The sequence below is a fragment of the Schistocerca nitens genome, chromosome 1, assembly GCF_023898315.1.
Source record: "Schistocerca nitens isolate TAMUIC-IGC-003100 chromosome 1, iqSchNite1.1, whole genome shotgun sequence".
Classification (NCBI taxonomy): domain Eukaryota; kingdom Metazoa; phylum Arthropoda; class Insecta; order Orthoptera; family Acrididae; genus Schistocerca; species Schistocerca nitens.
Window position 1 is genome coordinate 1,063,003,981 of NC_064614.1, and position 14,927 is coordinate 1,063,018,907.

The window sequence follows — 14,927 nt, forward strand, 5'->3', positions numbered from 1 at the left end:
CACACACACACACACAACCCATCCTACTACTGCTAATTTCAGAAGTAAGCTATAAAACACACATAAAAAGCTAATTATGTTACTTGCTACTCTCCTGGTGTGTGACAAATGGGGGTTGGCACAATCTCCTATTCCATCAAAGGCAAGGCCACCTATGAAAACAGCTACCTGACCTACCAACTTAGCAGCAACCACTGTGCTACATTCTATGTAAGCATGACAACTAACAAGCTGTCTGTGCACATGAGAGGGCTCCACCAAACTGTGTCCAATAGACGGATTGACCACCCAGTCGCTGTGCATGCCACCCAACATGATGTGCTTGTCTTAAATGACAGTTTCACAACCAGTGATGTCTGGATTCATCCCATCAACACCAGCTTTTCTGAACTGTCCAGATGGGAACTCTCTTTGCAATATATCATTAAGCTGCCTCTATCCCCTTCCATGCTTCCACTCCAGTCTTGTACATGCGCTCTACCCCAACAGCACATGCATAGTCCTCTCCTCCCCCCCCCCCCCCCCTCCAGCACTCGCACAGGCACCCGACGCTGCACCACATTACTTCTGCATTCTCGCTCCGCTCTCCCCCCCCCCCCCCCAACAAAAATCGCTTTGTCTATGTCTGATGAAAGATTTAGCTGAACAGCTTATAATATCTAGTCTTTTTTTTTTCCAGTGTAGGCACAGTCAGTGCCTCTTCTATGTGATCAGTAGGAATCTGTCCTTTTAATATTATTGTTATATAGTTTAACAAAACTTACGCAGACAGATTACAAAGCAAAGAAGCACATATTACAGTACAAAAATAGCCTGCACCATAGAATCATCTTCTCACCTTAGCTAAGGCCTGCAAAGGCTTAATAAATGCTGAAAATTGGATTTCAATGTCTGGAAGGTCTCCTTTCCGATATTTCCGAAACAGAGATACAGTTGCTTCCTTTTTAGACCTTTCTGCTTGGAGTTCCTTTATCTTCATGGTGCGTCTTACCTCTCTTTTCGCAAAGTAATAGCCAATTTTCTTCTCATCTCTTAGAAATCTTCGTTTAAGTTTGTCAGTACTTACATTTTGTTCACTAATCCCTGCATAAATAATGAAGTGGTGTTATTATGGAGAAATTAAAATCAGGTAAGCATTCCGTAAAAGGATGAAAATATAGAATTCTATTGGCAAAAATTTCTGACCTTGAAGTGCTGCAGAAGAACTTGATTTTGTATTTTGTGGTGCAGTATTACTTCTAGTTGAAAATAATGAACTACTGGTTAATGTGAAGGCTGGATTTTGTTGATAGCTCTCAGCAACTGAAAAAAAGATACAAATCAACAGTCTTTGAAAAATAAATAATTACTAAAACCAGACAGAAACATAATTATCAGTTCAACTCTACAATTTGTAGAAAAAGATGCTGTACTTGTGTGTGGCAGAACAGTAAAACAATGTGGCCCATCTTAATGTTGGAAATAATGAGTGCTGAATGACGACATACAAACCTCTATCAAAATCTGTTGCCCTCCCCTTTGATTGCTCAATAATTCAAAGCACTCCACAACTGTGCAAAAGAGCAATCTATAGAGAGTATAGTACTGAAATACTTCCCCGTACATTTCATGTGTAGTTTATAACTGGAGTAGCTGCTTCCTGTGTTAGATTAGATTAGATTAGATTAGATTAGATTAATACTAGTTCCATGGATCATGAATACGATATTTCGTAATGATGTGGAACGAGTCGAATTTTCCAATACATGACATAATTAGGTTAATTTAACAACATACTTAAGTTAATATAACAACTTTATTTTTTTGTGTTTTTTGTTTTTCTTTATTTTTTATTTTTATTTTTTTAATATTTTTTTCTTTTTTTTCTTAATTTATATCTAAAAATTCCTCTATGGAGTAGAAGGAGTTGTCATTCAGAAATTCTTTTAATTTCTTCTTAAATACTTGTTGGTTATCTGTCAGACTTTTGATACTATTTGGTAAGTGACCAAAGACTTTAGTGCCAGTATAATTCACCCCTTTCTGTGCCAAAGTTAGATTTAATCTTGAATAGTGAAGATCATCCTTTCTCCTAGTATTGTAGTTATGCACACTGCTATTACTTTTGAATTGGGTTTGGTTGTTAATAACAAATTTCATAAGAGAGTATATATACTGAGAAGCTACTGTGAATATCCCTAGATCCTTAAATAAATGTCTGCAGGATGATCTTGGGTGGACTCCAGCTATTATTCTGATTACACGCTTTTGTGCAATAAATACTTTATTCCTCAGTGATGAATTACCCCAAAATATGATGCCATATGAAAGCAATGAGTGAAAATAGGCGTAGTAAGCTAATTTACTAAGATGTTTATCACCAAAATTTGCAATGACCCTTATTGCATAAGTAGCTGAACTCAAACGTTTCAGCAGATCATCAATGTGTTTCTTCCAATTTAATCTCTCATCAATGGACACACCTAAAAATTTGGAATATTCTACCTTAGCTATATGCTTCTGATTAAGGTCTATATTTATTAATGGCGTCATACCATTCACTGTACGGAACTGTATGTACTGTGTCTTATCAAAATTCAGTGAGAGTCCGTTTACAAGGAACCACTTAGTAATTTTCTGAAAGACAGTATTGACAATTTCATCAGTTAATTCTTGTTTGTCAGGTGTGATTACTATACTTGTATCATCAGCAAAGAGAACTAACTTTGCCTCTTCATGAATATAGAATGGCAAGTCATTAATATATAATAAGAACAACAAAGGACCCAAGACTGACCCTTGTGGAACCCCATTCTTGATAGTTCCCCAGTTTGAGGAATGTGCTGATCTTTGCATGTTACGACAACTACTTATTTCAACTTTCTGCACTCTTCCAGTTAGGTACGAATTAAACCATTTGTGCACTGTCCCACTCATGCCACAATACTTGAGCTTGTCTAGCAGAATTTCATGATTTACACAATCAAAAGCCTTTGAGAGATCACAAAAAATCCCAATGGGTGGTGTTCGGTTATTCAGATCATTCAAAATTTTACTGGTGAAAGCATATATGGCATTTTCTGTTGAAAAACCTTTCTGAAAACCAAACTGACATTTTGTTAGTACTTCATTTTTACAGATATGTGAAGCTACTCTTGAATACATTACTTTCTCAAAAATTTTGGATAAAGCTGTTAGAAGGGAGATTGGACGGTAATTGTTGACATCAGATCTATCCCCCTTTTTATGCAAAGGTATAACAATAGCATATTTCAGTCTATCAGGGAAAATGCCCTGTTCCAGAGAGCTATTACACAGGTGGCTGAGAATCTTACTTATCTGTTGAGAACAAGCTTTTAGTATTTTGCTGGAAATGCCATCAATTCCATGTGAGTTTTTGCTTTTAAGCAAGTTTATTATTTTCCTAATTTCAAAGGGAGAAGTGGGTGAGATTTCAATTGTATCAAATTGCATAGGTATGGCCTCTTCCATTAACAGCCTAGCATCTTCTAATGAACACCTGGATCCTACTATATCCACAACATTTAGAAAATGATTATTAAAAATATTTTCAACTTCTGACTTTTTGTTCGTAAAGTTTTCATTCAATTTGATGGTAATACTGTCTTCCTCTGCTCTTGGTTGATCTGTTTCTCTTTTAATAATATTCCAAATTGTTTTAATTTTATTATCAGAGTTGCTGATTTCAGACATGATACACATACTCCTGGATTTTTTAATAACTTTTCTTAATATAACACAGTAGTTTTTATAATTTTTGATAGTTTCTGGGTCACTACTCTTTCTTGCTGTCAGATACATTTCCCTTTTGCGGTTACAAGATATTTTTATACCCTTAGTAAGCCATGGTTTCTTACAAGGTTTCTTACGAGTATATTTAACTATTTTCTTGGGGAAGCAGTTTTCAAATGCATTTACAAAAATGTCATGAAATAAATTATATTTTAAATTGGCATCAGGTTCACGGTACACCTCATCCCAGTCTAACTGCTGTAGGCTTTCCCTGAAATTTGCAATTGTTAAATCGTTGACTGAACGTACCACTTTGGAGGACTGTTTAGTATTGCTGAATGGAGCTATGTCATATATTGTAACTAGCTGTGCACCATGATCAGAAAGACCATTCTCAACAGGCTGAGCATTTATCTGGTTAAACTTATCTTGGTCTATAAAGAAGTTATCTGTGCTGTGCACACTTGAGCTAATCGAGGCCAGTCCTACAATTCTCCACCCCATAATGCAGATCCAAAAGTCAGCAGCCAATACAATCACAGAATCATGTTTGAGAATGCTGGATATACCTTCAAATAGCAAGAGGTGGGAACATTTAATGTGCCGAGGAACATTGTCCAACATAATTGTTTTTGGAAATCCAGGTAGTATGGCTGGGAAAGAATAATGTTGGATTGGCGAACTGACCTCTAAATCTTTGAGCAAGGTACACTCACTGGTCAATATTATTGTGAACCTGCACTCCTTCCCATGTGCACATTTTCTGGGATGCGTTCGGTTCTGACTGCATTTTTATGGATAACAATGTGTTAGTGTTTCGGACAGCGCAAGTGGAGGAGCTCCTGGAACAAAAGGATATTCAGCGAATGGACTGGCCTGAGCACATGTGTGAAGCCTTGGGAAGATGTACTGCAGTATGTCCACATGCACCAAAGGCCATCCAGTAGTTGTCAACAGTGCTGGTGGTGGAATGGAACACCATACCACAAGAACTCCTTAACAGCCTTGTGTCCAGCATGGTAGCATGTTGCAGAGCCTGCATTATTATTCATGGACATCTCACACCCTATTAAGAACCATGTTCTACCTGAATTGCGGTGACTTCAGCATAATTACTGTCTTTGAATAAAGGTGTCATTTATATCCATCTATTTGTATATCTCTTTTCAGTTACCTTTTGTACTATACTGTAGCAGTTCTTTCTACATATGGTCCAAGTTTTGTGCTACTTGGCAGTGACAACTCACGCAGAAGGTGCTTTCGTACTTAAGTTTTGCACACCAGTGTACTTTTAAACACGTCATTAATAATCTCTTCTGTTGCTTTCTCTCTAAGGGGTTTTGTTATAACACTAGTTCATCCACAAAAAGTACCTATTCTGCTCGGTGAATGTTAAGTGGAAGTTGAGGAGTAGAAATTGACCAAAATTGAATCACTAAGATTTTTCACAGTCACTAAAATTTTCTGCACTTCTAATACTGTTTGACTTATTCAGCACAACATTTGGCACTCTGTTAAATATGATACAAACCAGCTGCATGTAAAGCCATCAATTTCATAAAACTTGGGTTTTTACACGAGAGTAACAAAATCTACACAAATATCCATCTTGAAATGGTAACAAAAAATACCAACTGGCAATATTTTATGGTTCAAGGCTTGTACTATTTGATAACTGAGTGTATAAATAGCATTGTCCATTGAGCAGGCCTTCTGGAATCCAAACTGAGATATGCTAAGTTTGTTTCTGGTTAGTTGTGAAGAGTACTGTGGTGTACATTACTTGTTTGAATATTTTGGAAAAAGATGTTGTAAGGAAATTGGATATTATTATTTAAGTCTTTCTTGTCAGCTTTCTAATAACGAAATTTAACAAATGTATATTTTAATCTGTCTGGAAAAATTCCCTCTTCCAATGATGCATTACATATGTCCCTCTCTTCACTCTTTTTTTAGTTCAAACAACTTTCCAGAATTCTGTTTTGAGATTCCATGACCACAACATGAGCTTTATTTACAATTTTTATAATATTATTAATTTCAGAGAAGGATGTTAGAGATACTTCTATTTGCTTGAAGTTTTGTGGAACAGCATTTTTATTATGTATTCTCTTCCTTTTTCAACTGAACCATATAATCCTGCTCCATTTAGAAAGTGATTATTAAAAATACTTGCAATTTATGAATTATCAGTCAAAACATTGTCATTTAGTCTAATTGTTATTGTATCCCATACACTGACTGGTTGTCATGTCTTCCACTTCATAACACCCCATATATTATTAATCTTATTGTCTGCAGTATTAATTTGTGTCAGGAGGTGTATATTTCTGGATGTGTATATAATACAAACATCAGATCTTGACTTATTCTTGCCTCTGTTCAGATTTCCCTTCTCCTCTTACATGAATTTAATATTCATAGCTTAATTTTTTAATGGATTTTTTGGAAAACTTTTAGGAAAGATACTTTCAAATACTGACACAAATTTACTATGGAATACACCGCATTTCACACTTTCATGTCTTTCTATATATACATATTATTGCATACCACCTCTTAACTTATTCTTCAAACATTGGAACCTGTTCTCATTAATAAGATTCACCATTTTGTATGAGCAAGTAAGAAGCTACCTTGTTTATTTCCATTAATTGTGAAAAGTGATCAGAAAGAACATTATTAATAATGATTTGGAACTCACTCATTGTTTCAGCCTGACCACTGTCTACAAAAGTGTTGCCAGTCAAGGTCCTCCTATCCTGCTGTACACTAGTTGGAAAATTTACAATTGAAATAAAAAAAAAAAAAAAAACCAGTCAAATGATGGTTCCATTTCATTCTTTCCCGTCACATTCTTTTAAGAAATCTTCAAAAATTCTTCTTGTTTGACAGTAACTCAATAATAAATCTAGATTTCTCAAATAGTTGAAAGTTTCCTAGAGGGGGACCCGTAGACTGTTATAAGTGCAAGAGAGAGATTTTGCAGTAATAACTCACTGTTACAGGGTAACAGTTAGCGATCTACAAAAAAGGTGAACGAGTCAATATTTCTGACTTTGTGTCCAGCTTTTACGTATGTTGCAACTCCTCCTTTTTCCATGTTCACTACATATGATAATGATGCTAGGCTATAATCTCTTATATTTAACTTTTCTATACATGTGGTCTCATATTACCTGGCTATATTAGTTGCACTAAACTATGTACTTACACATATCTTTATCCTGAATTAAGAATGAGAAAGGAATGTGTTCATTACTATTCACAATTCCAGAATATTTTCAAACAGAATAACATTTAAAATCAGTTAATATAAAGCACCATTTACAGGGATGGGGATCATGGGTAGCTTCTTGTATATAATTTTGGATGTTACAAGTGGCAGTTGCATAATGCCCGAAATGAATGTGGGTGTGAAGGCCTTTTTATTATGTCCAGAACAGGAAGAGTTTGGTTGTCAAACTGTGTTAAATTGTATATAAAAACAAAGATGAGGTGACTTACCGAACGAAAGCGCTGGCAGGTCGATAGACACACAAACAAACACAAACATACACACAAAATTCAAGCTTTCGCAACAAACTGTTGCCTCATCAGGAAAGAGGGAAGGAGAGGGAAAGACGAAAGGATGTGGGTTTTAAGGGAGAGGGTAAGGAGTCATTCCAATCCCGGGAGCGGAAAGACTTACCTTAGGGGGAAAAAAGGACAGGTATACACTCGCGCACACACACACATCCATCCACACATACAGACACAAGCAGACATATTTAAAGACAAAGAGTTTGGGCAGAGATGTCAGTCGAGGTGGAAGAGTAGAGGCAAAGAAGTTGTTGAAAGACAGGTGAGGTATGAGTGGCGGCAACTTGAAATTAGAAATTAGCGGAGATTGAGGCCTGGCGGATAACGAGAAGAGAGGATATACTGAAGGGCAAGTTCCCATCTCCGGAGTTCGGATAGGTTGGTATTGGTGGGAAGTATCCAGATAACCCGGACGGTGTAACACTGTGCCAAGATGTGCTGGCTGTGCACCAAGGCATGTTTAGCCACAGGGTGATCCTCATTACCAACAAACACTGTCTGCCTGTGTCCATTCATGCAAATGGACAGTTTGTTGCTGGTCATTCCCACATAGAATGCATCACAGTGTAGGCAGGTCAGTTGGTAAATCACGTGGGTGCTTTCACACGTGGCTCTGCCTTTGATCGTGTACACCCTCCGGGTTACAGGACTGGAGTAGGTGGTGGTGGGAGGGTGCATGGGACAGGTTTTGCACCGGGGGCGGTTACAAGGATAGGAGCCAGAGGGTAGGGAAGGTGGTTTGGGGATTTCATAGGGATGAACTAACAGGTTACGAAGGTTAGGTGGACGGCAGAAAGACACTCTTGGCTGAGTGGGGAGGATTTCATGAAGGATGGATCTCATTTCAGGGCAGGATTTGAGGAAGTCGTATCCCTGCTGGAGAGCCACATTCAGAGTCTGGTCCAGTCCCGGAAAGTATCCTGTCACAAGTGGGGCACTTTTGTGGTTCTTCTGTGGGGGATTCTGGGTTTGAGGGGATGAGGAAGTGGCTCTGGTTATTTGCTTCTGTGCCAGGCCGGGAGGGTAGTTGCGAGATGTGAAAGCTGTTGTCAGGTTGTTGGTGTAATGTTTCAGGGATTCCGGACTGGAGCAGATTCGTTTGCCACGAAGACCTAGGCTGTAGGGAAGGGACCGTTTGATGTGGAATGGGTGGCAGCTGTCATAATGGAGGTACTGTTGCTTGTTGGTGGGTTTGATGTGGACGGACGTGTGAAGTTGGCCATTGGACAGGTGGAGGTCAACGTCAAGGAAAGTGGCATGGGATTTGGAGTAGGACCAGGTGAATCTGATGGAACCAAAGGAGTTGAGGTTGGAGAGGAAATTCTGGAGTTCTTCTTCACTGTGAGTGCAGATCATGAAGATGTCATCAATAAATCTGTACCAAACTTTGGGTTGGCAGACCTGGGTAACCAAGAAGGCTTCCTCTAAGCGACCCATCAATAGGTTGGCGTACGAGGGGGCCATCCTGTTACCCATGGCTGTTCCCTTTAATTGTTGGTATGTCTGGCCTTCAAAAGTGAAGAAGTTGTGGGTCAGGATGAAGCTGGCTAGGGTAATGAGGAAAGAGGTTTTAGGTAGGGTGGCAGGTGATCGGCGTGAAAGGAAATGCTCCATCGCAGCGAGGCCCTGGACGTGCGGAATATTTGTGTATAAGGAAGTGGCATCAATGGTTACAAGGATGGTTTCCGGGGGTAACAGATTGGGTAAGGATTCCAGGCGTTCAAGGAAGTGGTTGGTGTCTTTGATGAAGGATGGGAGACTGCATGTAATGGGTTGAAGGTGTTGATCTACGTAGGCAGAGATACGTTCTGTGGGGGCTTGGTAACCAGCTACAATGGGGCGGCCGGGATGATTGGGTTTGTGGATTTTAGGAAGAAGGTAGAAGGTAGGGGTGCGGGGTGTCGGTGGGGTCAGGAGGTTGATGGAGTCAGGTGAAAGGTTTTGCAGGGGGCCTAAGGTTCTGAGGATTCCTTGAAGCTCCGCCTGGACATCGGGAATGGGGTTACCTTGGCAAACTTTGTATGTGGTGTTGTCTGAAAGCTGACGCAGTCCCTCAGCCACATACTCCCGACGATCAAGTACCACGGTCGTGGAACCCTTGTCCGCCGGAAGAATGACGACGGATCGGTCAGCCTTCAGATCACGGATAGCCTGGGCTTCAGCAGTGGTGATGTTGGGTGTAGGATTAAGGTTTTTTAAGAAGGATTGAGATGCAAGGCTGGAAGTAAGAAATTTCTGGAAGGTTTGGAGAGGGTGATTTTGAGGAAGAGGAGGTGGGTCCCGCTGTGACGGAGGACGGAACTGTTCCAGGCAGGGTTCAATTTGGATGGTGTCTTGGGGAGTTGGATCATTAGGAGTAGGATTAGGATCATTTTTCTTCGTGGCAAAGTGATATTTCCAGCAGAGTGTACGGGTGTAGGACAGTAAATTGTTAAATTGTATTTATATGAATAAAGCAGAACAACACACTTTAGAATTATGAAAAAATTTTGACATGTGCCAGTTGCTGGAAGGGCTTATGCTGCCCCAGTGGCTGAATGTTGGTTAGGGGTGTTATTAGCATCCTGCAGATGTTTCTCAAAAGGTACTTTTCTGAGATAAACGTTTCAAGCAATGCTATATTCTTCTTCTGGCTTTTATATGTCGATAATCCATACCATTGCAGGCAAGATTTCCAATCAATGTATCAACCATCCCCCCCCCCCCCCCCCCCTTCCAAGTGACATTAGTACTTGTACAATAGGTACAAGCAACAGATGATTTCTTTGTTTGGTGACTGTAAGTATGTTGTCAAGCAGTGTTGAACCTTACTATGGAAGGGATTACACAGGGAAGCAGAACCCTATGATGGCTTTTCTCATAGTCAAGGATGTCTTTAATAATTCAGTAGGTCTCTCAGCTATACTGAAGCATGATAAATGCACTGGCTTTGAATAGATGAAGAGGAAGTGAATATCACAAGGATTCCTAAAAATTCATTACTTGCATATCTCACTCCTCATTAATTAATCAAATACCAAGGCCAATCAATCACTCTCAGTTCCTACTGAGCTAGAAAAGAAGACTTGTGACTGATAATTTTAAACAGGCTCTCAGATTCCAATGACACACTTTCAGCCATAAATATTGTGTACACTGCGCCGACCAGAAAGGTTATAACAGTCTGTAGCCTACAAAAGTAGGCACAAGTATCTGTAATGCAAACAATGATCTAAGGATTCCCTGCCTTACTAGCAAACAACACAATCAGAAAGAGCAATTATTAATTCTCTTCCCCATCACAGAATACAAGGTATTGTGGTACACTGGAATAGAATAAAAGCACACTAGTGTCACTGGTCTGTGGAGTTATACAAGACAATTCGACAGTTTGTTATGAAGAACAGGCAAAATTCAGGATGTTCTACTAATCTTCAGAGAGAGAGATATCTCACCTTATATTCTCAGTAAGTCATTAAGTTCTAACATGATTCTTACCCAATATTGTGATATAACTGGGATTTACCCATAATTTTGGAATTAAGTTTTATTCATAATGTTCTATGTAGTAGAGTTATTTTGATGTTAAAAGTGAGTAGAACACGCTTTGTCAGTTGAATAAGCTTTTTTTAATGTAGGTTGTGAGAAGATTCAATAAAGAAGACAATGTTAAAATATAAATTTAGAGGCCTCCTTTCTCTTGTGTGACAGTAAGTATATCTAAAATGTAAATTAGGCAGAAGGAGTTGGGTATGTCAGTGGATAAATGCATTGTACATGGTTTATGACAGATGTTACAGATACTGCTATAAAAGCAGAGAATCGACTTTATTGGTACTGTTTTTACAAGCATCTTCAGGAACGAAGTTCAGAGGTTTGTGAGATACCAGCTCAGTGAAGCTTAACAGGAAACTGGGGTGATGAGGCTGAATCATTTCTAAATGAGAACATGTTGATGGCCCATCAGCAAAACAATGCTGCATATATTTGTGGGTAACAGTTTACGGTGGGCCCTTGTGCATCACACAGAACTGTACCAGTGGGACACAGGGACGATCAGAATGCTTCATTTCCTTGTGTAGTTGAGACTAGGGGAAATGTATGTCTCTATGCAACTTTAAGAGCAAATAACGCCACTCCACGACTTCTGGTGAAAGTACAGTTTTCTCAGAAACTGTCAATTATGGTTGACAAAGATTACAAACTATTCTTAGTTGAAATGCACCAAAAAGGAGTATTTTTAGTTCAAAATAAATCATGAGATTGATATTTTTGGGTATGTGAATTTGTCCTGAAGTGCACTGATATCACCTAAGATCCACTTCAAACTTCCATGTCAAAGTCCAACTTCCCCAGACATGCTGCAAAATTTGCTTTCATTGATGTTTATTGAAACTGTTCCTATTATGTGAAAAAAGATCAGTAGAATAGGTATGAATATTTTCATTTTGGTTGTCAACACAGCATCATTGTACTTATGGAATAATATTTTTCCCACATGCATTAAGGGTGTGATGTAGTATTTTTCATAATGGATTTCAACACAATGATTGTGGAATGTAAATGTGGAGTGTAAATGTATCCCTAAGGTTGTCTGGCAAAAATATTATCTTTTCGTGGTATTATTAATGCTTTAAATGCATTAGATAAAAAAGGACATAGCAACAATATTCCTAGATATTTCAAAACATTTGACATCATTAACCATGGACTTTTACTTAGAAAGCTAGAAAATGTTGGTGTCAGAGGCCCAGCCTATGAATGGGTAAAGTCATATCTACAAAACAGACACCAAATAGTTGAAGTCTTGTACAAAGAAGGAAAAAATTTAACTTCCTATCAATCAGAAAAACAGTGTTAAATACGGTGTGCCACAGGGTTCCGTACTGGGACCAATCCCGTTCTTGCTGTTTGTAAATGACCTGGAACCATCCAGCCCTAACTATAAGTACATTAAATATGCCGATGATACAAATATACTTATCAAAGGAAAGACCCAAGAAGAGCTCCAAAATGAAATAAAAAAGAGCACCACACAAGTATCAAAATGGTTCGCAATGAACAACTTAATAATAAACACACACAAAACAAACACTATACATCTACACACAGTGCAGAATAAACAGCCTTTAACTGCAACCATAGAACTGTTAGGCAAAAGACTTGAAATTGAAAAAGGCACCAAATTTTTGGGAGTTTGGATCCAAGATGACCTAAGATGGCAGAAACACACACAACACCTATGTAGTAAATTAAATACCATTTGTTATAGTATAAAAATTCTTGCTGGCTGCGCATCTACGCAAGCCATAAAAAATGTGTACTATGCCCAAGCAGAATCATTACTAAGATATGGTTTAATTTGCAGGGGAAATTCACCACCCAGCAAAAGCTGTTTTATTGCACAAAAAAGAATTATAAGAGCCATGGAAGCCTTAGCACCTCGATCTTCATGCAAACCCTCATTTAAAAAGCTTCATATTCTGCCACTACCATGCCTATATATCCTAGAAACAATAATATTTAAAAGGAAAATCTTAGATGAAAATAACAAGATTGCTCTAAAAAACCAAAATATCCATTCGTACAACATAAGAAATAATCAGAATTTACATATGCAGTTTTCACATACAACACTCAAACAAAAAGGACCCTTACAAGCAGGAAAAAAACTGTATAACAAACTACCTAAAGAAATTAAGGCAATAACTGGCGTGCATAAATTCAATACTGCAGTGAGTGACTACTTGCTACAGAATTGTTACTATAGTGTTGATGAATTTTTATCTACAATGTAAATATGTGAAAAATTTAAATAGTTTATACAATTAAGGCCAAAATAAGAAATGTGTACATTAGATTTATCTGTGTATTATATGTGGTCTATTACATACATGTGTGTGTGTGTCTGTATAACCAAGACCAAAAGTATGAAATGTGTGCGTGTAAAATTTATTTGTGAAATGTTATTCCCATATGCTAGAGTTATATTGCTATATACTGAAAACCATACAACAGCTTTTTTCTGTTAAACTTTATTGCAAATTATTTGACTTGCCCTATATCATTATGTACCCTTGTACAGTGTGTGATTCACAGGACCAATAAATATACAATACAATACAATACAATACAATACATTAGATGTGCATCTGAATCTGCAGGAGAAAAGATCTGCAGTCAGTCTAATATTATGTACCTCATCAACATCTAGAATGTCCACTAACATGACTTCTCTCTTGGGATGCTAAAGTAAAGTGTGAGTGAAGGAGAAATACCACCTTATTTTACCATTAAAAAAATTATCACCCTGATATGACTGGCCTACTTGGTAGTGTCTTCTAAGCATCTTGCTCCAGATGCACATTTAAGATTGCAAATGTCAGCAAAGCAAATTGATCTGAGCTATTACCAATAAAATTATTTTAATTTCTACCAGACACAATCATAACAACATGCCATTAATTATGACCAGTTTTAGCCACACATTGGCCTTTTTCAGTAAAGTAACATATGGTGTAGATCAGTAACATGTCACACAGACCAGACACAGCAGTGCTTTTCATTTTATGTCAAATTCTGTTCTTTTCAGTTGGGAGTAGTGTGCAGAATATCTCCATCCCAGAGTAAATCAGCAACTCCTGCAGTAATCATAGGTGGTAGGAATCAAGATTGATATTCAAAATGTAATTCCATCGACAGAAATGGTCAGCGTGATTTTAATGCACCACAAATGCAGTGAGGAACCCAACAGGAAACTATGATGCCATCTTTTTCCGGTATATGTAAGTATCTGCTAAAAATGCCATGACGTTTTCTTCCAGGATAAAATATCTGAGATAAAATATTCCCCAACTTGGATCTCCAGGTAGGTGTTGTTAGTGAAGAGCTGCTGTTAGACAAAAAGAGAGCAATAATTAGAGTGAGAATGGAATATGTCTGAACATTAAGGAAGTGTGGGGAACTAGAATATCTCAAAGTAGAAATGAAAAGCTGCAGATATATTTTATGAATTTGAGAGATGTGATGCTGAATGAATGGAAGTTTTTGGAGTAGGAATCATAAGAACTGTTCACACTGGTCCACATAATGGTAGGGCAGTAGGTGGAGTAAACATGAATAGAGAAACTGCTAACACAGCAAAAAGGGTGGACACTGATGGTGACATTCAATAAATATCCAACATCCATTGTAATCATGCGGGAATACATAACAATCACAGATACCAATGTGAGTGCAGCTGGATATGTACCTAATAATATTAATGAACTAGTAAAGAATGTCAGTCAATGGAAGACTGGGATGCAGACACTGGTGAAGGTAGGTAACAGGAAATAACTGCATCGTTTGGTTTCAGGAAGTTAAATGAGAGGGAGAGATGTAAAGAGTCTTAGTGAATACAGTCTTAATGAATACAAATTTTCAGCACTCCTTGAGAAAGAACTATAAGTGGAAAATTCCCATGACCTAACTTCAGTAGTGGTGGTGGTGGTGGTGGTGGTGGTAGTTAGTAAACACAGTCCAGCGTGCGGTTTGTTGGCCCTCATCTGGTGTGTCCCAATGTGGCAAATAGGAGAATGCCTAGGAGGTATGAATGGTAGGTGAGAAATAAAATACCATTCACAGGCCAAAAT

General features: G+C 38.1%; 1 protein-coding gene across 1 annotated transcript in view; it reads right to left on the minus strand.

Annotated features, from left to right (window-relative positions):
* LOC126226731 (DNA-dependent protein kinase catalytic subunit-like) overlaps nucleotides 1-14,927 on the minus strand; it is a 563,510-nt gene that overhangs the window by 196,541 nt on the left and 352,042 nt on the right. Inside the window, exons 33-34 of the mRNA XM_049942233.1 lie at nucleotides 1,186-1,302; nucleotides 839-1,083 (exon numbers count right to left, since the gene is read on the minus strand). Of these exons, the coding sequence (XP_049798190.1) occupies nucleotides 839-1,083; nucleotides 1,186-1,302 (362 nt within the window). The remainder of the gene's footprint in view (nucleotides 1-838; nucleotides 1,084-1,185; nucleotides 1,303-14,927) is intronic.